The 23,852-nt window shown below is 40.1% G+C and overlaps 2 protein-coding genes across 2 annotated transcripts in view; both read right to left on the bottom strand.

Moving 5' to 3' along the window:
• Positions 1-894: 894 nt before the first annotated feature.
• On the bottom strand, positions 895-13,258 carry KDELR2 (KDEL endoplasmic reticulum protein retention receptor 2). The gene is made up of 5 exons (XM_062587961.1): positions 13,043-13,258; positions 6,385-6,485; positions 3,306-3,464; positions 1,999-2,251; positions 895-1,210 (listed from the first exon to the last, which is right to left on the bottom strand). Exons 1-5 carry the CDS (start codon positions 13,131-13,133, stop codon positions 1,176-1,178), a joined length of 639 nt encoding a protein of 212 aa, XP_062443945.1. The 5' UTR covers positions 13,134-13,258; the 3' UTR covers positions 895-1,175.
• Positions 13,259-20,361: 7,103 nt separating this feature from the next.
• OTOA (otoancorin) overlaps positions 20,362-23,852 on the bottom strand; it is a 35,097-nt gene continuing 31,606 nt past the window's right edge. The window contains exons 27-29 of the mRNA XM_062588293.1: positions 22,661-22,853; positions 21,304-21,393; positions 20,362-20,702 (exon numbers count right to left, since the gene is read on the bottom strand). Coding sequence (XP_062444277.1) covers positions 21,326-21,393; positions 22,661-22,853 — 261 coding nt within the window. The 3' untranslated portion in view covers positions 20,362-20,702; positions 21,304-21,325. The remainder of the gene's footprint in view (positions 20,703-21,303; positions 21,394-22,660; positions 22,854-23,852) is intronic.

The raw sequence follows: 23,852 nt of genomic DNA, 5'->3' as shown, positions 1-23,852 counted from the left end.
AAAATGTTTATTGAGGATGGTAACACAGGATAAATCATGCAACAGCTCAGTAAAAAAAAAAGGGGGGGGAGGGGGAAATCATTTAAAGGACAAAGAATGGTAACTGGTGCTGCTGATTTTGAGAAGTTTATAAAAAAATATTAATTATCCAAAAGTGACATCAAAAACCACTTGAAGCTGAACATGGATGTTGCTTATAAAGCATTCATTAAAGAGAAAGTGTAGATAGTATTTAAAATGATCACCTACAGATTACAGTAATCAACATCTTACAAGTCTCCCATTTCTACAGCTGCTGTGATATAATACAGCTGTACATCCAAGATATTTAACCTTCTTTTCCTGAATGAAAAACACAGTTACAAACATTTGCCGCTGAATAATAAAACCGTAACTCTTATCCTTCACGACCTGCACTGCCAAGTGCTTTTATTATTGGGATTACCTTCCCAGATATCATGGCAACACAGGAAAGGGCACATTCTTGTGGCCACAAGAGTGATTTCTTTACTCTACTCTTGCCATCATCCTGTCTTAGAAGGAAAACACAGTGTGAGACTGTTCCTTCTGGCACCAACACACATTTTAAATAAGGAACTCCACGTCAGCATAGGGCACAAAGACTGAGCACCAGCACATCACATAAAACATTGGTGGTTTCAGATTTAAGTTGACATATATTCACCTTTTGGAAAAAATAAATATAGTGGAATGAAAATTGAATCAAAAGGGAAAGAATAGATGACTACCATCCATCAAGGATGCACACATTTGTGCACTGAAAAGAAGAGTCATTTCAAAGAAATTCTTGGAAATTAAAAAAAAAAAAAAAAAAGTTTGCACTTGTTCCTGGTCATTAACAATCTCACAAAAAAAATCTCACTTTTGAAACTATTCCAATTGAAACTATACACTGAATTTATTAATACAGTATAAGTTTCTTTATGTAAAAAATCTTTATACATAGTAATAAAAAAGATAAAGGCAAGATGCATCAAACAGAAATCTGCTGGTTGTTTTTCCTCTGTTCTTACAGAGCCGCTGATGACTACCTGCACTATTAAAGAACTGTGTTTCCGACTTTCTGTCTCAAGCATCTTCACCTTTGCTTGTGATAAGGATTGTTCTGTCCAAGCATCCAAAAGGACAGATGCTGGTGATGGGATTTTTGGCACTTACGCTGGCAAACTGAGCTTCTTTCCCTTGAGTACTGTGAGGAAAAATAGGAAAGAAAATCATTAGCAACACAGATGCTATCTAGGAGAAGTATACAACTCGTAAAAATTCAAAGGGACCAACATTTAAAAACATTTTGCAACTTTGTCACAAAAGAGATGCACTACAGTCTCCTTCCAAACTTGCTTCTCTTCAATTTAGGCAAATAAAACTGACGAAATAACAAACTGTTCTAATCCTGCCCTCTTGTGGCACCCTGGAATCCTAACTTTTGATCCTCACAGGACATACTAGCTTGTGGCTGTGGTTTCCTACAGCTATGACTAAAGTAACAGAGCAACATATCTCTGTGGTTATATGATGGAAGCTGGAATGCAAAGAAGGGCAGAAATACTAATGGACCCAGCAGAAATGACTGCTTCTACACTTAGCATACACAGAAACATCCACAATCCTTAGGACTCCTACAATAAGTAAAATACTGCAGGAAAGATTTCGTTTGTGCTGAATCAGCACAAAACGGAACACTGTCAGGAGAAGCATGGAGATCAGGCTCACTGAAGAACTGCAATGTATATTTAGCCATGCTTGTTTTCACTGCATCAGTTAACTTCATTAAACACTTACAATTCCATCCATACTCAAAACAATCCTCAAAAGGCCCCAAACTAGCAGAAATTTATTTGATAAATCTATCACGGAGATTACAGTGATAACTCTCACAGAGAATTAACAGCTAGTAATATCTATATAGCAGATCTCTATTAACCTGCTAATGGCTACATTCCACAATCTGAAGCTGCAAGGGATTGCAGTACTTACCTTTTGTAACATACAAATAGAAGAAGTCACAGTAAAGAATGGTCTGGACCACACCAGCAACAACAGCTATGAGGTCGAAAAATCCCTCAAAATAGTAGCGCCAAATCCAGTTGACTAAGTACAAGGCACGGTACAGACCCAAGAAGAAAAGATAGTGAGTAGTGATGGTCTCTGCTTCCCCAGTTTTGCTGATCATAAAAAGCTGAGGGAGAATAGCAACTGATTCAAGATAGATGGAGAAGGTCCACAAGATCTGAGGGGGAAAAAAAAGTTATTGTAACAGAAGCAAGGAAAATTTTTAACTTGGCTTGACTTTACACTCTCTAACAGCTTTATGAATTTTGACAAACTTTCCTTGGTACAGGAAAATCTAAGTGAAAATTTCATAAGCAACCCTGTGATGCCACGAGATAAGAATTCCTGGCAGACAAGAGACTCTCAAAATCATCTGCTTAGCAAGCTTGCAGATGTGGATTTACTGATGAGGAAACTTGTTGTACATTCCTTAGTTCAGTTCACAATACCATGAAATATAGTTCAGAGATCCGGTGCTGTGAAGGGCTGCATGGTAGATGAGCCCTCCCTCCCCTGCTTTTTTTTGATGTTCTTCCAGCTTTTTCAAATCAATTGTTTTAAAGCATGAGTTAACATAGAACAAAATTTAAAGCATTATCTCAAAGCTTTGCAACTAAAATTTCTGTACTCTTTAATGAAACCATCTAATACCAATGAATAGAAAAATGCAGCTCAGTCTACTTAAAATAAAGTTATTCTGTTTTGTAGAAAATCTACCTGTTTGAACTTTCTGTAATTGCACTTCTATATCGTTTTTCTGATAAGAAAACACCTAGCTGCATTACAAATACAATATAATTCCTTTAAATACTCTAGTCTGTCGTGACACAATACAAAAGAGAATTATAATTCCTTTTGTTTTCACCAGGTGGCATCAACTACTCACAAACTGCCTCTGTTCTAACACATTTTTTATTTTTTTTTTATAAAGGTAACAAAGAGAAGGATACTATTGAATTAATATAACAATTATGGTGTACTGGGTAAAGATACTCCTGCTTGATAAAATAATCAATGTTGATAATAAGTCTCTTTAGATGCCTTAAATTTTCTGAAGTCTACACTATGAAGATGCATAATAGGAAATAAGATTAGCACAAATCTACTACACATAGGCTTCTTTAGAAACTTTTATCACTTAGCCTAGCAGTATTTATCTTCGCATTCTAAATAGTTTAGACAAAAATAGTACAAGCCTCCCCCCCACACACACATTCCCACAACTAACTCACCTCCAGAGGAGAGAAATCATGATTGACAAGAAATGAAAGTCCACCAACAGGAACCACCAGAAACTCCACTCTGAATGTATCATGGTTTCCATCATAAGTGGCCTTAAATTTCATGTAGATCAGATATACAGTGGCATATGAGCAAGCAATGTAGATAAGCTAAACAGTGAGGAAAGAAAAAAAACACCACAAGGTGCAGGATTAGATCAAATTCACCAAAAGAAGATACACTGTCCTAGGCACTAAGAAAAAGCTTTACCTATTTTGGTAGCTTGCATTCATTGTTTGTTTACATGCTTCTGTGGTCTCACACTACATGGTGGTATTTAGCTTTTCTTGGCAAAGTGATAATTCAAAATCAATGACTTGGCTCTACTGACTTTGTTGCTTTAAAATAAAACATCGCCTTGCCTCCGGTTGAAGGTAACTGTCAAAACTGTCTTTAGAGATCCTTTCTTGAATAGGTAGAACTGAGAGACTGACTGGAGAAGGAAGATCACTTCTGCTACTGTAGAGCAAGCATCTGCCAAAAACATTCAAGCTAAAGAATGTACCCTTGCATACATACAGTGGTAACAAGGGTCTTCTACATTAAAAAGCTTGGGGATGGTCTGGCTCATGTAGCAATTAGAACCTATCCAACAAGCCCCACTCAGGCTCAACCACTTAACATATCACAAATTAGCTGATTTGATTTAGATTTTTAAAAGGCTTTAAAATCTGAAGAGAGGTGGCCAGCATTCTCCATCAACCAATAAGCCATAAAAGCTAGTAAGTTAACATAGGTCTAGAAGCACTGAATTAGAATTCAATTTCAGTCAATGTCTAACCTTAGTATTTTTAATTGCTGTGGTACTGTAGACTTCATAGCTCTTCCCTGTTAAGCAGATAAATAGCTTTACAGAAGAGAAAACCAAATCAGAAATAATAATTTACTTTTAAAGGTGAACCTGCTATCATCAAGACAGAGCTAACATTGTCCTGAAGACAACGTGGTACAGTAGATTAGACAAGTAATTTAGCTTCTGTCTCACCTTCATCATGAAGATGAAACATTCCAAATCATTTATTAGAGTAAATGTGGGTTCTTCACTATTGAAAAGAAACAGATAAACAACTCCCCCCACTGTCTGCAGATGTTTTAACCACTGAAAGCATTTGCTCACAGAAACAAAACACTACAGATAATGCATTAGGGAGCTCAGAATCCAAAGACTCTTTACCGCATTAGCATCCAGGATGACTGGAGATAAAGGATCACACAACAAGTTCCCAGATTTAGGCAATCTCTACTACAGCTGTAAACTCACGATAATGGGTGTAGTCATGAAAGACACCAAGAAATGTGAAGGAACCCCCAATTCCTTATTAAAGGCTTCTTTGCAAGAATTATAGCATGCTTTGGAACACTCAAAAAGGTTTCTTTTTAAAGACAGTAATTTTAAAACAAAGGAATAGCAGAATAATGACTGCAGAGTGCACTGGCAGAAATGTAGCCAATACTCAGATACAGATGCTATCAAAAAGCAACTGCAAGATGCAGAATGCTGCAAAAAACAGAAATTAAAAAGTCTACAGAACAATAAGGAGCGCATATAGTGTTAGTCTGCCTATTTCTGTTTATATCCTTGGAGCACAGAAGCAACTAGTACTTTAGTACTTTGCACAGTATCTGATGATCACTGCCAGACAGATACAGCTCAAGTTGGCATCTGTAGTTTAATTAACATTTCTCTAAAAGTACTGAAAGAAATCCTGACTTTACAGAAATTAAGAACTTCTCTGCCATTGATTAGAGCATTTTTCTCAGATGAAAAAGTTATGCTCTGGGCAAGCTTATTTGTATCATGGCTTATGTTCTGTACTGTATCTGGGTAATACATGCAATATACCCTAAATATAAGAAATTGTTAAGGACACTTTTAAGCAGTTTTGTCTTATACTACAACAATGGACAGAAATGCCAATAATACCTAACACAACGTATTTAAGAAGGAACCTTTGAAATTGTCACAGAGGCTTCTATTTTTCATATTAATAATGGATGTGAACAGAGGACCACTCTCATTACAGGAAAGACTCAGTTCAGTATGAATATGCATACTGCACGTGTGATTTCCCACATGCATTTCTCTAGGTACAGATGAAGTTTGCCCTCTAGAACAAAACACATCATCATGAGCCCAAGTCATGCAAATAAGTTGCAAAGGAGTACCTGCTCCCTTTGTGCACCCAACACTAGCTTTCAGTATTTACAGAAATCCCACAGCAAAAAAAACTTGTGTTTCAAGAACATTTTATTTAATTTACAACTTTTTATTTAGACTCATGTTACTATTAAAATATAATCATACACATTTAACTTGTTAGAAGCAACAGTCTAAAACCTAAAATATTTTTTACAGTATTATCGTCCTAATTCTTCAATACTTTTTGAATTGCTAACTAGCTAGTTTTTGCTCTTGATAAAGGTGTATTATCCTCTGAACTAAAGATGAAGAACCTCAAGAGAAACCAAGAATAAATGAACCAGATTCAAGGTGACAAATACCAAACATCCTATATTCTCCCAGGCTACTGCTTTATTTTCTTGTTGTACTCAATATCAGATATAAACAGAGATAAACAAAGCTAACATTCAATAGGTGAGTAAAGGGAGCATAATTTAGTGGAAGCTACAGTCCTAAGGTATACTCCCGCAAATTTTTCACTAGTTCTCATTACTCATTTTGAATACTGGTTTATCTAATAGTGTATAAAAACAGATTTTTTTAAAAAAAAAGTTCTAATGACTCAAGTGAATAATGTTTTCTTAATAAATTACATTTCTCTACAGGCTTTTTAATAACCAGAATGGCATTTGTTCCAAGTATCACAAGCCCCATACAAACCTTTTAAAAATGCATAGACTGCAGAAAACAGTGTTGAGTCCATTTTCCATGTTCTTTATGCGAAGCCTTTCTAAAACTTCTTCTGCACTAATTACACAGCAGGTAATTTTTAAAGAGGCTTTGATTAATGGAATTATGAACTCTGTATACAACATTACTAGTTTTTCTAACTCTTCAGGATACTCTACCTTCATAGATGTGTTATACAATGAAATGAATGAAGTGAAGAGGTCCAGATAACGGGTAGTGAAGACCAGTGCAAACAGAAGCTGGCTTTTCCCAGAAATACCTAAAACAATACAGGAAATAATTATTTACACAAAGAGCAATGATGCTTTTTAAATACACCTGATACTAAGGATGAGAGCCGATTTCTAAACAAGTTGACTATACAATTAGGACAAAAATCTAGGCTTCCCAGAACTGAGCTATTCAAACAGCAATCTAAGTTCATATTGTTCAGTATTGTGAATATGAGTTACTACTACATCACTGAATTGGAAAAGATGCTAGCACTACACAAGATTTAGAAGTTATTCAGTCACAGCACATAGCTTTCAGATGATATTTTTGGAGACTGCACTTGCTGTTCTGCATTATCACTGGGCACTATGCAGCAAGGCTGTTTAGCTTTCCATTCTGAGAGTGCTGTCACATGCCTCAATGCATTCTCTAGCTGCTGAATAGCTAGAAAGGTGCAAGGACAATAGACATTACAAATCCCAGTGATAACCAGAAAGTATGCCTGCATCAATAATAGAGATTTTACAGGAATTAAATGATTTTAATACATAAGGCAGTTAATTCTGAGATTTAATTGCCAATATAGTGGGGGGGGGGAAGCTCTATTAAACAGACAAAAAGCAATGTAGTATAATAATAATTAAAAAAAGTATCCTTCCACATGACTGACAACGTGTTACAAGAGGGGGACAAAACCACCTAGTCTGTGTCTCTATCTTATTGTAATTATTCTGTTTTTCAGTTATCTAGGGTAAAACCAATTCAAATCATTTAGCTACATACACAAACATTCAAAAGCAATAAAGAGAGGGAAAGTATAAGTGTTCTATAGGAAAGTGTTATGAGGCAAGCTTGAAAATCCTTGCCCATTTTACACTGAGATACTTCTGAGAAAAGCTTTTATCAAAGTGCCATAAAGCAATTAGAAGAAAAGCTAACTATTATGGGTTTTGAACTCCTTTTTCATTTAGACTTAGGAAGCACTGAATTTGCTGTCCCAAACAAATTGGCTTTACATTTATACGTGAAGTACAGGAATGGCTGAAGCTTAAGACGACCTGAACTGTAATGTTTAAAAAGATTTTTTGTTTAGAACTTTCACATGTGAAATATTTACTGGATGAGCTTCATGTACTACCTGCAGAACAAGCCAACTACCAACAAGCAAGTGTAGTACAGAGAACAGTAAATGCCTCAAAACCTACAGATACACAGACTGCAAATCCATAAAACAAAAATCGTAAGTATTTAAGAAACTTTCTAAAAGTTCTTAAAAAAAAATATTTAGCACTTCCTGAAATAGAACAACATTGCAAAGGTAGCTGAAATAGCACTGTCAGCTGCAGCCCAGGTGCACTCACTGGCTTTACAACTCAAGACAGAGCCCCTGCACTCAGGCCAGTAAAACATCTCAGCAAGCAACTTCGTCCTGAGGTCAGGACCTGCAAGACACGGAAATCCACCTGGCCACATTACCACACAGCATTAGGATTACAGTGCACTGTTAAATTGAATTAATTAGCATGCTATTTCTTTTTAGCAAATATTTGCAAACAGCAAAAAAACATATATATAAAATACATTAATTATTAATCACTGCTATACATTTTAATTTGGATGTATTGTCATGAAAATACAAATGTAATCATTTGACAATTCCTCAAAGCAACTGCCAGCCTCCTCTCGATATCAAGACCAAAAATTTTTCATTTTTATTAAGGTTTTCACTAAATTCTGAATCTTTGGAATAGTCAAGTGTTCCTGAAAACACATCTGAAAGTCAAGTCCAAACTAATTTTCAAGTTAACCAGGACAGAGTAGACAGAGTTGAAGGTTTAGACCAAAAACTTATTGAGACACAAACTGGCAGTAAGATCTGTATCACTAGCAAAATTATGGCGAGGAAACATGTAATTGCTCTCCTGAATGATTTTGACCCCTTTTGACGCTTCAAGGAAGATATCAATATAGCTGTCATGGCACTGTCCTTGGCTCTTGGTTAGAAACTTCAATAAAGTGAGACCTCACCAGACCTACTCTCCTCCCCCCTCTCCTTTTACTCCTGCAAATATTGCTTAATTCTTGAACTAAACAAACACATTTTTATTTCTTCTTCCACAGCTCTGGGCTTAAATTTCCAAGAGTCAAACCTGCCATTTTTCTTTCACCTTCACACATGAAAAACTCCTTTTCCAACTTCTGCTCTCTAGATTGGCCAAAAGCAGTAGCACAAAACGCTACAATTTGAAAGCTCAGCTGATTTTCATAGACAGGGAGAACAGCAGAGCTGAAACTGCAATACGTTCTGGTGAGCTTCATTTTGCTATAGTGATTTAGGTAAAGCCTTAGGGCAGCAGCAGAGGCAGTCAGGTAGCCTGGCTATGGAGCCCGTGTGCTATTTATCTAACCATGAACTGCGTATCACAACCATAAAGCCTGCAAACTAAAGTTTTCCTTAATAAGTCTATATATTGCCATAGAAACATCATGGACATTTTAGAAATATTTAATGAAAAACTAGTTTGTTCAGCATGAAGTCCAAGTCAGTCACAGAACCACAGCTTCTCTGGTTCTACTAACATAAAACTACTAACATTAAAAAGAAAAAACCTTCTAAACTCTTATAAAGAAGAAAAACTCCAAACCTGCGTAAAAGCAGCATTTTGAGAAAGTACAGACAAACCGTCTATAGCCTGTGCCAAAGTACTGTCTGAAGTCTTCAACATAACATCTGATCTAGTCTGCAGTAGATACAGAAACATAATTACAAGAGACAGCAACACTTCTTATCAAAAGCATTACACATTGACCACCTAACCTAGTCTTTTAGAGTAGTTGGCACATAATCTGACAGCCTTGCAACTGCAGGTCACCTTTAACACCTGACAAATGACACTGAGGAAAGCAAATTAATTTTCAGACAGCAATTTGCTGTGCAAACAATCTAATTTCACTTGGAATGTATTAGAAAATACAATCAGAACATGACAATGCTTGAAAGCACAGGATTTTTCAAGACATATGAATGTCCTCCTTATAACAGACAAGTCAATAATGGAGTTATCTGCACCATTCTCCACAATTCCCCATAATTATATCTGAGCTGCTATTTGAGTGGCAACCGTTTTCCCCACATTCTTAATTTGGGAACTCAAATAACCAGTCATGCAAAAATTGTCCCCTTGCCAGCTCTGAATAGAAGCATCATGACTCTATTCACTTTCCTCTTGTGCTCTCTTTTTAACATATTGACTAAATTAGGAAAAAGAATTTGTAGAACAAGTTTGTCAAACATCAAAAACAGACTGCTTCATAATGCAGATTCTCCTATCCTCACCTCTTTTTCCTCAATTACAAAAGTCAGTTCTTAGGAAACAAGATGGGGACTGGTGCATCTTTCCTGGAAAGAGTAGGTTGCGGCAGAGGTATACAGGCTGTCTCCCTCTCATTTCCAGCTGCTTTTACAGGCCTCCTAGCTCCTCTTGGAACAAAGGCCTCAGACACAGATGCAGCTACAAGAGAGGAGTCGACACCATGTGGCTTGCCAGTTCTTCATGGATCACAGAATAGAGCTTAGCAATCATTCAGAGGCTTTTATTTATTTTCTAAGCTTCTACTGCTTCAGAAGTGCACAGTTAAACAAGCTGCTGGTTCACTCACATGTATCCTTAGTCCACAATAACCATGAGGTGTAAGTATATGTTTATACATGTTATGAACTGCTCTAATAACCATGCAGTGTTAAAGAACTACATAAACTCCTCTAATAAGAGGCATTTAGCAGCTGCTGCACATCAACTAGTAACTATTTAGGGTTTATTGTTGAAAAGTCTTGACAGGAGTATTTTGTGTAAATAGATCAAGTTTTTAGTAGTAGAAATGATAACTGACAATAAACCACTACAAGGAACAGGAAGGAGCCCCAAAAATAAAATCCCATGTTCCTTTGAGGTGCTGATCTCATCCTAGCCAAACTTGTTAGGTCTCAGATATTACAAGAAAAATGGATATGGATTTACTCCTGAACAATTGGGCAGAACTAGAAGACACCAAAAAATAATCCCAGGCAAATGCATCCCATCTCTGTTTTTTGCCCAGGAAAATGAATGAAGATGACATTTTCCACTGAAAGAGAACGTGCATATATGTTTGTGTTTTAGCAGAAACTGGCTCATTTGGTAATGGTAAGGGTTGTGAACCCTATGTAATATTTACTTCTCTGTCTTGGAAAAAGCAATACCAAAGATGCTGATTGGCATGATTTTTCTTTCTTATTTATAAGTCCCTAATAACAGAGTCTCAGTCTCACATGGCTTAGGGAAAACAACATCAGATCACTTTTAAGTGGAAAGATGAGACTGAATTAGGTTATTATATTGCACTAAACTATGTAAATAGCCTCATGTACAAAGGTCACTTGGGAATCTCCTAACTAAAACTCTACTATGAATTTTAACCGTGCAAAAGAATTTCTCATTTTCTTTCTTCAGATAGGAAGAAATACTTATTTCTTGAATCGTTAACCCTTTTTTGTTTGCAATATTGTCAGTATTTCTCAAGTAAAGTGGAAGAGGACAGAACTCCAAGAAGGAGTTCTAGAACAAGCCCCTTCTGACAGATCTACACACAGAACTCCTGATCCACCAGAGCTTGAGCCAGGAAAGATTACTGGGAAGGAGCTTCCTGGGCTTCACAACCTCAGAAATGATTGTTCTTAACTATCATTGCATTTGAATTGTGGAGTCATTTGTCTGAAGTCTTTTATAAAGTTAAAAAATGCACATACAGTAAGCATGGTTCTCAACCAAAGCTGATTGCTTACTATTTCTTTTGCACTATGAAGGGATAAGCAAAAGGTGACTTGATAGGAAAATACACAGAATCTGCACCTTCTCTTACCTGTAGTTGAAATCTCATCTCCCCATTATTAGTCTTTTCAGGGTGCAGTTTAAACTAACTCCTAATCTACATTCTTAATTGAGGACTTTACAGATACATCTGTTCAACTTTGTAAACTTGGTATTTCAGCAGTACTTCATGCCAACACACAGCAAACTATGGTCTGAGAAATTACCGCTCTTACTAATGAAGGAGATGCTCATGAAGAATCAAACTCCCTGTCAAACGCCAGTCCACAAAAAAGATGGTATTTCCATGTTTGGCAATCTGTTCCAGATAACACTGAGCACCAAAATGCCCATTTTAAATTACAACTTTTTTTAGTTTTCTAAAATAGTCAACTATATTGCCATTACAAGAATTGCTTGCTTCTGAAGTGATTCCCTCCAACCTCCATACTGTATGCTAGAAGTGAAAAAGCAAATTACATCACTTGAAATTAAAGCAAGCGCATACAAAACACAGAATAAAGCAGCAGCACTTCCCACCCGTACTGACAGAGGCCCCGCAGCAGAGGAGCGGGTCGCGGGAGCAGGGCTTTGCCCCACGCCGGGCCTGGAGGGCGGCCGGGACCCAGCTCCCTCCCCGCCACACCTTCCCGCTGCCACGTCAGACCAGGCCAGGGATCTCTACTGAAAGCCTATTCACTCCAGCCTGGAAACAGGCAATTTCTTCCAGCTTTCTTCTGCAGTTGCTGCTACAGATAGGAAAAGACTCCAAAACCCTTAAAAACGGCATGAATCACAATTTAGCTCCTACGGTAGAGAGGAAAGAAAGCAAAAGAACAGAAGAGAGTGCATTTGTTTGCGGTGAACGCATACCAACGTGTGCAGGAAAAAGAAGGGGGTGAGAGAAACTTCAGGATCTGCAAACTGCAAGTCAGCTACTCTACACGTTGCACCAAATTTAGCTTTCACACATCAGGGTCTAAAGCTGCTAAGTAAACACGCAGACAGAATACCGTGTACTGTCAGGAAAAAAAAAAAAAAAAAAAAAAAAAAAGCGAGAAAATAAGCCCGGTTCCCTCTCCGGTGGCAGCTGCCCGCCGCCGGGAGCGGGGAAGGGAGGCTGCCCGCCCTGCGGGAGACGCATTCCTCCCTCCCCGCTCCAAGGCGGCCTCCCCATTCATTCGCGTGCCGCCGGGCAGTTACATAAGGAACGAGCTGCCCGCCCGGGAGACGGCGAAAGTGGCGATTCGTAGGGATTAAAGTACCGATCATCACAAACGCTAAGCGCTCCGCGGAAACGCGGCTCCCGCGGGTGCTCCCCCACACGCACCCGGCGCTGAGGAAGCGGCTCCCCCCGGCCGCCCACCCCCGCCCCCGCTGCGGAGGGGGCCCAAGCCGGCGGGGCTCGGCCGGCCGCGGAGCCCCCTCTGCCCCGCGCTGGCACAGCCACGGTCCCTCTTCCCCCCGCCCGGGCCAGGTCTGCGCGGCAGCCTGCCCTCCCGCCCGGGGGCCGTGGCGGCGCCTCGAGCAGGTCTAACCCCCCCCCCCCCCCCCCGGGGCGATTACCACAGCCGCTCCCCTCCCCTCCAAACAGCTCCCCTCAGAGAAGAAACGGCCGCTAACGGCGGCCGAGGCGAGCCCGGCGCCCCCGCTTCAGGGAGGGCGCCCGCCGCGGCCGGCCCCCGCCGCGGCCCCCCTCGGCCGCCCCGCCGGTCCCGCCGCCGCGGCCTCTGCCCCGCCCGCCCGCCGCACGCACCAGCGCAGGAGCGGCTCTTCCAGATCTTGAGCAGCAGGATGATGATGGCCGCCAGGTGGGACAAGTCCCCGGTGAGGCGGAAGATGTTCATGGCGGCGGCAGAGGCGGCGGCGCAGCCCGGAGCCGGGGAGCGAAGATGGCGAAAGCTCAGCGGGCACCGAGCGACGTGGCCCGGGGACGTGGCCAGACAGCCACCGCGCCCGGTGCACCCTGGGAAACGGGAGGGGGCCGGCCCCGCCCCCGGCCGCCGCACGCGCCCGCCGCGCGCTCCCGCCGCCGCGGCCCCCTCAGGGCGCCGCCGCCGCCAGCGCCGGGCCGGGCCGGCGGGAGCCGCCCGCCCTGGGGGCCGCCGCCCCGCGGGAGGGCAGCGCTGCCCGGGAGGCCCCGCGCCGGCGCTGCGGGCGCTTTGGGAATTGCCCGGTGTTTACCGGGAGGGGCCCGTTACCGTGCTGCGGCGGCTGCAGCCCTTGTCTGGAGAGCGGCAGAAGCCGACACGGATATAACTCACCTTCTGAAAAAGACAAAAGCCTGGAAGGGGGAAGTGAAGCAAACGACAGTAAAAACATTGGGATACAAAATCTTTCCTGAAATCCCTGTGTCTGTCTCCAAGGGTTGGTGCTTGTTACAACTCTCAGTCTGTGCAGTGACTACATTCCAGATTCCGAAGTTACAGCAAGCACAGAACAAATCTGTGCATCCAGGGCTCGTTCCCGTGCTGGTCGCGCCGCAGCAGCATTTCCTGTCTGCACAGCGTTAAGACACGTCTGCAGAACAAACCAAAGTTAGCAAATACCCCAAAACGCACGCTTCTGGAACAGCAAGGAACCTGGAAGTGTATTCCCTAGCACTGTCTAGAGCCACTAAGTGTGCCAGGAAAGAGAATTTGCCTTGTAATGTTGGGATCAGACATCGGGGCAGCTGATATTTAGCAGGTATTTTAATGTTTTGTGAAAATAAGCTAGTGATTTGATTCTTGCTTAACAGTCCAAGAGAGTGTACAAAGCATGTGGATAGTTCTCTTAACGAAAAAATAGTGGTTGTTCCTTGCAGCAGGGTTTTGCAAGCTAGCGTGCTGTATCGCTGAAGAGTCATGAATCCCAAATCTGAAGGCACCTACTCTTAAGCAGTGTATCTCCAGTAACTCTCCAGTGTTCTCGCTCTCTCCCCAGTTTTTAATTTTCATATTTAAAATATTGCATAAACACTGAAATCTTTAAAGGACTTGCATAGTCCCTGAAACTAAAGGGAATTAATTAGCATTTTCTGTCTTTTTTTTTTTTTTTTTTAGCAAGTACCCGTGGTGTGATAGGAAGACATTTACTTATTTTCAGAGATTAGGTATCAAAACCTACCCTCTTCAATCACTTCATTTACAAGTCCAGCAATACATTTCCTTGACAAGTCCCATCATATGGGGGCTTACCTTACTCTTACAAGGCTTGAAGAAAAGAGGCTTTATATTATGTTTGAAAAGTGAAATAGATTTGGACTCTAATTGATCGATTATTCTAAATGATATTGAGTAACTTTAGACATCATCAAAAAATGTTTCAGGTAGTCCTCAGTAAATTGCCTGCTTGAGGATGCAGGACACGTTAGGTACCCAGACCTGCTACCTGCAGAATTTGTACCGAAGATTACAAGCATTTGACAGCTCTTGTCACGCCCATGATATGGATTGCAACCATGGGAAAAGTGAAACTAAATAACTACAAGCACTGTCATTGCAATGCTGCGGCACTTCCATCGCTATATACAAGTGTAACAATAAAGGTTAGGAAAGTACAGTTTATGTCTTAGAGCACTGGCTGAACTAGCTAGATTAGCTGCTTGACACAAATTTGATTGAGATATGTACATTTAGACTGTTAGCTGTAAACAATTCTAAAAGGATGAGTACTGAAATAGAAGTACCTAAGAAAAAACTGACAGATGTGCATAACTGGAAGCTAGTCTAATAGATGTATTAAAGGCACAGAGCTGATATCCCTTCTCTGTCAATCCTTTTCTCAGTTCCTGCAGGATATAGTCAGAGCTTGTTTGTAATCCAAGTTATTTTCTGATATCTGGTTAAATATTGAAACACATCAGGCCCTAGTTAAGGATAACCTTGGACTGCTTTAGCGTGTGCATCAAACCAACATGATTTTAACTACAGCAATGCCTAGTCTTTGATAAATCAATACAGTTCTACACCATGGTTAAAAGTTCTTGGGGAAAAGAGTATCAGAAAAAAATAGCCTGCTGTATTTGCAACAGATTGGAATTTTCCTCTATTTTTAGATTTCTCCTCTAGCAATTCACCCTTGCCCTCTCTTTTCTCCTCCCTAAAAGAGAAGCTTTCCGATATGGTGAGATGCTATTAAATGTTTGTACGGCTAATTAATACCAGCTGAAACATTAAAAGATAAATGTTATGCTGTTGCCTCTAAAGCAAGAAATTCAGCAGTCACAACTCCTCCATTTAATACTGCAATCTACAGACACTTTGTAAGCTCTGAACATGCCTTGTGTTCCTGCATCATGAGGGGAAGAAAATCCTCTTACTAATCCAGATTGGAAAAGCACACTGATGCTGAACAGGAAGGGGCAGGAAGAGACAGATGGACATTGGCTGCTTGCTACTCTTAGCATAGCTGTCAAAGACAAAATATAACACATTTCCAGAATATATACTTACGGGTACCATTAAAGAACCAGACATTAATTTGACAAAGATATTGTATGCTAAAAAAACTGCTACTAGCCTGATACCAGCTGAGGTCAGCTGCAGTGTCTGAGATAATTTCTGTTTCAGAACTGAGTAGACAGATACTGAAAGATAATTTCATAATGGACCAGACACTTGACCAAAATATGAAGTTCCGAGTCCTTGGATGGCAACAGATTTAGTTTGGTCTCTAAAGAGTGTGTTAACTTCCTACATGTTTTAAAGCAGGCTGTATAGCAATCCACAACACAGAGCTTAGTATTTCTGAAGAAAGATTTCAAATGTTCCAAGTATGAATTGGGGGTGCTGATAAGAGAAATGTAGCTTACATTAGGAGTTTGTGTTTATTCTTTGCAGACTTCTCTTCTCTATCCAGTTTCCTTCATGCCTTATTGGAAGGGGAAGACAGAGCTCTGGCCCAAACAGAATGGAAAAGCAAGCAATCCACAACATTGTGCCACAGAGTATGGCATGGGAGTGAGTGTTTTACCAGTCAGAAATGTAAGAGAATTTATAAGGAAATAAATTTTTTAGCCCCCCTGAGATGGTAGGCCCATGTATCTACAGATCTTGCTAAAAAAAAACCCTCACCATTTATCAAAAACATTTTCACTAAAATAGAGATATCACATTCTTGAAGTTGTGTATCAGCCTAGAATATCAGCTTTTCTAAAAAAAATGAAAAGATTATTCAAAATTTGATTTCTACCCCTCTGTAAAGATAATGGTGACCTATAACAAGGGAATGAGCTGCCACGGTTTAACAAGCTACCACTTCTCGACTGGCATGCCATAACTGGCTATGTGCGCGCTCCTAAGAATGCAGAATCTGTAACTACCACTATGCACTAAAAGTGAGAATACCAGCAAATTCACCATGATCGATGCTACAGAATCACTTACTAATGTGACTCTTTCCCGTTAACTGTTTAATTCCTCGCTTATTTATGAGTTGCCGGATGAGTGTCATTTGAGTTAGTCAAACCTCTCTGGGACACAGTACTTGACGGGCACACCTGGGAGGCATGCCTGGTGATCCGCAGAGGGATGCTGCTTTGATGTGGGCAGACAGAATGGAAATTCTTAATAAAGCACTCGTGTCGTACTAGACCAGGGCCATCTAGTTGACTGCATTTTGGGAAGACAAATCAGGTGGCGATGATCTTGAAAGATAGGTACAGCAGTCAAGCAAAAGCCAAATTGGCCATAATGCAGTACATTAATTGCTTCCGAAGTATTTGAATAGATTATATAGAGTCAGAAAAGGGATTCTTAACTTTAAAATTAAAGGAGGATGTCCTTAAAAAGCTGTATCTTTAGAGCCTTACATATATAAGAGCTGGTTAGCTCTGATGTGACAGATTGAGATCACTAGGAGCCAAACATACCACATACTGTATGAAAACTGACAACAACCACGGTGCCAACTCTACAGGGACACTCTTCTGACACTGTGGAGGGGGAGTTGCTTTCTTATCTTCAGGGATTTAAAGATGCCAGACTCCCATCTGAGACTTCCTCAGTACCAGGTGCTAGGGATATTTTCTCCATTACTGATCCAGAGGTGGTAGCCCTTTTTTCTTTTTCATACATGATTCTGAATATAAAAGTGGCAGACACTATAATAAGAAGACAAAGTATTTCTTTCTGCCTGTTAACCTCTGAAGAGTTCTTCTACATCCTGTCAAATGAATTAAACACTCCCACTTACATACTGCTGGACACTGCCATCTGTCACTTGATTCACAACACCCCAGAAGAGCTTGGCCTACACCAGGGTTACATCCACACCAGCAATCAGAGGTACATCCAGCCGGATGTCCTGCAGCGCCCAGCAGTCATCAGAGTAGTCACAAGTGGAAAGCAGAGCTGCAATTCTCACAATGTGCAGGTAAGCAAATGAGATCGTCATGACATATATTCAACAGCAGATTTCTGTATTAGAGTCTGATTATTTTGTCATTCTTAAAATATAAATGATAGAACTAAAAGGATATAGGAAAATTAAGCTTGATTTAATCTTACCCACATCTAAAGCAAACAGAAGCATTTCTTTAAGGATCAGAGAGATCTTTATACAACTTTTCTCTGTAGCGTATTCTTCCTCAAAATCCTGATGATGTGATAAGAGAGAGACTGTGAGATGTCTTGCCCATGAACACATTCCCGTGAAAGTAATCATGTGCATTATATATTATATACATATGTACAGGTTAGAGATCCTTCTGACGAACAGTACCATATGGCGTGGATGCCTGCATCTAGTTATTCTGTGCTTTGCATCACAGCAGTAAAAAGTAAAGTGCACTATTCACATTTCAGTTTCTTCCTAGCAATGGAAGTATGCCAAGCTGAACAGAGAATAGATTACATACCATGCGTATTAGTAGTGCTCTCCATCCCTTTCTTCCCTCCCTATCTATTCTGAACACAGAAATTCAGTTTCAAGGGTTTTGAAGCAGGAAATCTCTTGAACTCCAGTTTTTGCAGAAGAAACATTTCCAGCAGTGACCTCTAAAAGAAGTACATTGGCAAAAGCAAAATTGCATGTCCACAATACTTGCCAAGATGCTCATACCATCTTACAAGCTAAATAGGACTGGCAATCTCACACTGTGCTTTTCATCCAGTAAGTACATTAAATGGGTGCTCCACACCTACCTTTCCTTCATTACTGTTGTAAGAAATAGATACGTCTATGACCAAATGTAAATGCAATACCAAAGACATTAACATAATTACTAATCTAATAAAATAAATAAATAATCAAGGAGTTCAACAATTTAAAAACACTTGCACTTGAAAGAAATAATGGCACAGATGGTATGAAACAAAGATCTCACTCCTGCTCCAATTAAAAGCTAAACTCCGACTCACATAATTGTAAACTGATTTACTCCCAGATACATTGACAGAGGAAGAGCGTTTTCAACTCATTTCTGAAGTGCTCGGTATTGCTAAGTCACGTATCTAAGCTTAACAGCTGAACTGGAAACACTGACTATTTACTATGAAAATACTCTCTTGCATCTTGACTGAAATGCATGCAGAATTCAGGTCAGGTAATTTCTGGAAATCAACCAACCTTTTAGGACTTTTACGTCTAAATGAGGCAGGAGTTTTTAATGTAAGAAAACAGATGACTCTTTCTAATATACTTGAATCATTGAAATATTTCAAGTTTTAGTGGGTATTTGCATGTATTTGCTGGGATTGATAGATTTTTTGTAGTTTTAAATAAATGCCATAATTTACTGTTTACATGTAGAAAAGGGAACTCAATGGAAAAAGCTAGTATCTTCCCTTCTGCACTAGAGAAAAAGGTGCAAGGCAATTTGCAGCAATAGTAGTAGCTCTTTGCTCATAAAATGCAGAACTGAAACATGTAATACTATATGTAACATCATGTCACATTTGCCAAGGCCAGATACAGGCAAAGACAGTGGCTAGAGCAGCAGACTGCTCAAGGGGAAAAGGGAGCAGGACCAGGTGCAAAGCGGCCCTGCTCTCATTGCCCACTTTGCCAATAACAGAGCCCTGGAATTCAGGCCGGCTCCTGCTACTGCTGCAAGAGGAATTAAAGAATATGTGGGACTGTGGTGGGAGCTGTTATTCCCAATAGCAGTAACAGCTTATATTCATCCTTCCCCAGCAGCATCAGCAAGCCTCCTTCTCCAGGCTTTTCCCTCCAGCTCTGCCTCCCAGCTCCACTCCTAACCCTTCCTCACCTGTAGTAAAATTTCAGTTCTGCTTTCAGTGCTGAGAAGCTGGATCTGATATTTGTCATAAAGGAATATAAGTTCGAAAGACATTTGCAATAGTACAGCTATAAAAGGAACAGCTAAATTTTTAGGTCTATGCATTGTCTTTTTAATCCAGGAAAGAAAAAGACTTTTGCAATGCAAAATGGAAAACTGTACCACGAGTTCTTTGTGTAAAATCATGTTGACCAAGAGCAAAATGTATGTTCAGATGCAAAGGATTTTTAATGTATCTATTTTTTTTCTGTTGTTTAAAATACTGGAGCCTGACATGAAAAACACTGGACACACAAACCGTATGTTGATAGAACATGTGCAAATATTTGTGGTTTATAATTATAAGTAGTTAATTATTGATTTTGAGCTTGTGAACAATGCTGTATGTTTAGTCCTAGTAATGTCTGTACTCCCAGTGAACAGTTTGCTCATACTACTCCCAGCCGTATGCTTCAACCCTGCCTGAAGTGAGGAAGAGACTGCCTCCTGATGAAGGTAGGCAGGCTTCCATGGTGCATTTTGTCACATGCAAAGTTAACAGTATCGCCAGCGCCCTCGGTGTTGACAGCTCTGCGTTGTATACATATAGCCATTGGGAACTACATTTCACACAGGCACTTAAATGGTAAGAATATATGATCACTTTTTATCTGAGCAAGATTCAGACCAGCAACCCAGAGATGAAATTATTTTATTGCAACAGCAGTAACTTTTAGTACAGTCTCTATCAAGACACACAAAAAGCTGCCCCCTGCCCTGAGGAACATATACTCATAGTATAAGCAAAAAAGCCCCAACAGATGGATGCAATATCATGACCAAATTAGCCACCATAAAAAAAAAAAAAAAAAAAAAAAAAAAAAAAGGATACAATACATCAGCTTCTGAATAACAATCACCTGCTAGTTGTCCTCTAAGTTATTCAGGCACCTTTCTAGCACGTAAGTATGCCTTTTAGTGGTTTCCTCATAAGACACTTAAGCCATTTCCAGTTCTGCTTATTCTGAAATATTTGGAGGAATGCTGTTTTATGTGTGAAGGTAGACAGAGGGTTTACTTCACACCATGATGCCAGATGAAGGTGTTGCTTTTTAAGAAATCTACCACTTCGCACTCAAGCAACTCAGAGCCTCTGAACTGTGCTGAGCTGCAACTCTTTGGTTCTATCATCACCTTTGTGAGCTCCAGGGTACTGAAAAGCAAGTAAAGAAAAATATCAAATCTTTTTACATACCTTGAGTTGCAGTCTTTAACAGTAAGGAGAACACTAGAGCATTTAGTTTGCTTAACTAGTGGAGTTTGTAACTTAAGTCCACCAGAGCTCTGGTTAAATTTGATCCTGCCAAAATAGTAAAATACATTGAGTTAACGACAATTAACGACAACATTCATTTAATTGGAGGTTATCAAAGCAATTGTGGAATAAAATCTTAACAATATACTGGAACAGGCAAAATACAGGTTAATACCAACAACACGCCTCAAGTAACAACGCTGTAGTTGATTAGTGTTACATAGAACTTTAAATATACATTTTGTTAAGGTTGCCCTTACAGTAAAGATAAAATAAAATGCTTTCCCCCGATTAGATTCTAAGGTAGTCTATGTTTGAGAGGTAAGTATAAGGCACCTTTGTAATACAGAAACGTTACTCAGAAATTGTTATCTCTATACTCAAAGCAAGGAGGGGCTCTCTTGCAGTTCTTCACCCTATCTTGTTACTGCTAAGCAATCACTGTCACAGGTGAGCTGTGTTTGTTATAAAGATACCTCTTACTGAAAATGTAACTTACCATAAGCCTAACAATTATGGATTCAGAAGGGCAGGGGAAGCACAAACACAGCACACAACCAGATGCTGAAGCTATTCAAATGGGGAGCACCTGAAAAGCAGAATCATTATGCTTATTGCCATTGTTCAATCTAATGCTGTCTTATTTAAGCCACCTTTCTTCACCCAACAGAGAGGCAAAGACATCTCAGATAGGAGCGTAGCAAATTCCAACATTTGGACTCTTCTAACTACATTCAGCTGCTCAGAAGATTACACTGTCCAGCACAGTCACTTCCAATTTAACACTTAAGCTCCAAAGAGAAGCAATTCAAAGGGAAAGTACTCACTGCATCACTGAGATAAAAAAGCAAATGAGAAGCTCAGGAACTCAGGTGATCTCTACACAGAGAGCTCCTCCCTTTGGCATATCCCCAGAGGGAGATGGAGGCCACAGACCTGGTCTGAGAGTATTTTTCAGTTGCTTCTGGGAAGGTCTGTCCTAATTCCAGCAAGTGCAACATAGCAATTTAGTCCCCCTTACTCCTATTTTACCATCTCAACATCCCTCTCATTTCTTCAACAGCCTCTCTCTCACTGCAGGGCTGGAAGGAGGAAAGTGGTAGTGGAAGAAACAGTATTTGCTCTCTGATAAGGCTAATTCCTCAACACTGGCTTGACAATGTGTAAACTATCACTAACTGTAAAACATCCATTAACATATTTACCAGTATAACTTGCTAATATGACTTACAATATGGAGAAGTAATAAGTTAAACCACTGAAGCCTAGCTATTATGGGCTGTCATTCCAAATAGGATGGGAACAGCAGGAAAAACTGTTGAAATAGCCCTAAAACTGTTTTGGATAAAGATGTTAATCTACCCCAGTGCTATCTCCTTTCCCACTTGCAGCTCTGCAAACTAAGATCTACTGCAGATAAAAGTTGTGATCTGAAGGTCCAGAGATGGACAGCCCTGCTTTAAACTATTTAGGCAGAAAATATGGGAGGCAGGGAGGAAGGAAAGGGGGAAAGATGGAAGGAGGGAAGGAGGGAAAGAAAAAGAAATGTTTTTTACTACATTTTACTCAAGCCCGTGTTTAACACAGTGTCTTGTTATACTAGCAGCATATAGCTGCTATTGCCACCTGACAATCTTTCTCCATTATCTCTTGCTGTGGGTAAATCCAACAAAATCCTTGCTGCTCTTCTTGGTCAGATGCATGAGCTGCACTCGAGTTGAAACACGCTCATCAGAGTATTCACTGTAACACACGTTCAAAATAAGGGTCTGAGTCTGGTGGATGCTGGGAGACTGCTCAGCCCTCGACGTGTGAGTGTCCTCCTCCAAACAGGAGGAGAGAGCGACTCTACTCACCGCTTGGAGCTGGGGTTTGTGCCACCTGAGTGGTGCTTGTGTTGCTGTGCGTCTCTTGGGTGCTTGTCCTGGCACCATCCAGTGCCAGCTGAAGACTTTGGAGCTGTGACATGCTCAGACGCTCACGCTGTGATTCAGTAACCATGGCGGCATTTTCGGGGCCCAGGTTTGCTATTTGTTCTGGGAACAATGCCTGTGAGGAACAAAAGCCAGAACAAACAGTTTAGGCTGTCAATTATGCAATGCAGGTAGGGAATCGGAAGCTCTGCCTTGCATTTAGAATGAGAAGTGGCCTTCCACATTGCGTTGCTATACAAGAGCTCAAGAGAGCTTGACAAACCTCTGCATTCATTTACTTCACTGAACATTTACCTTTCAGCCTTCTCTTTGCTACTTGGCTCGGACAGCATGAGCACCATTATATGCTAGCACTGTATTTGACAATGATTCAATATATTACTGGAATTTAATTTTCCAATCACTTGTTTTCTGATTTACTCAAAGGCTGATGACGCTATTCATCTTTCTGTGCTTTCATTTATTTCCTCTTACATTTGCTCCCAAGCTACCTCACTTGAACTTCTGTTTGACCCCTGATTAGTTATTGGTAGAACAGTGAGATGAAAAGACATGCTCTAATCTTATTATTCACTCTTCTTTTTGAGATCGAAAATTTTCCAAGTTCACTCATATTAAATCTTGTGTTTAAAATGGAACATGGTAATCATAATCTTACAATAATTATCCTATATCACACATCAATTAACCAATTTGTAAAATCTGCATCTATGGGGCATACTAGATTGTTTTTTTATAGTTAACATTCTGCAGTCACAGGAATTTTAACTCCCCTCTATAAAAAGCCTTCCTTGCTGCAACAATTCTGCATCCAGGTGCTATTTTATAAAGACTGTATGCCCATTCCAAGTACATCAGATGATGGAGCAAATCCTTCCCAATTTTTGGTGGTCTAGCAAATGGTGTTTTTTAAACTTCATATAAATGCCTATCAGACAGTCCAGAATTTTGAAGTGAGCCACTTTTAATTAAAATAAGGTCCATAAAACAATGCATTTTTTTCATAAATCATAGTCTGAATAATGTACATAGCCCTAAAATAAATTTATACAAAACCTGTGTAAATACAAAATCTGCTTTCAGTCCTTCAAGTACAGAAAACTCCTCTAGAAAG

The sequence above is a fragment of the Rhea pennata genome, chromosome 15 (genome assembly GCF_028389875.1).
Source record: "Rhea pennata isolate bPtePen1 chromosome 15, bPtePen1.pri, whole genome shotgun sequence".
In the NCBI taxonomy this organism is placed as follows: Eukaryota; Metazoa; Chordata; class Aves; order Rheiformes; family Rheidae; genus Rhea; species Rhea pennata.
The sequence above is the reverse complement of the archived record's forward strand: the minus strand, read 5'-3'. Positions and strand labels throughout refer to the sequence as shown.

Coding starts and splice junctions, on each gene's coding strand:
- KDELR2 (XM_062587961.1), bottom strand. CDS start 13,133: ATGAACATCTTCCGCCTCACCGGGGACTTGTCCCACCTGGCGGCCATC. Junction 2,252..3,305: donor ATGATTTCTCTCCTCTGGAG/GTGAGTTAGTTG, acceptor TTTCCCCCTCAG/ATCTTGTGGACCTTCTCCAT. Junction 1,211..1,998: donor CTATTTGTATGTTACAAAAG/GTAAGTACTGCA, acceptor TTTTCCTCACAG/TACTCAAGGGAAAGAAGCTC.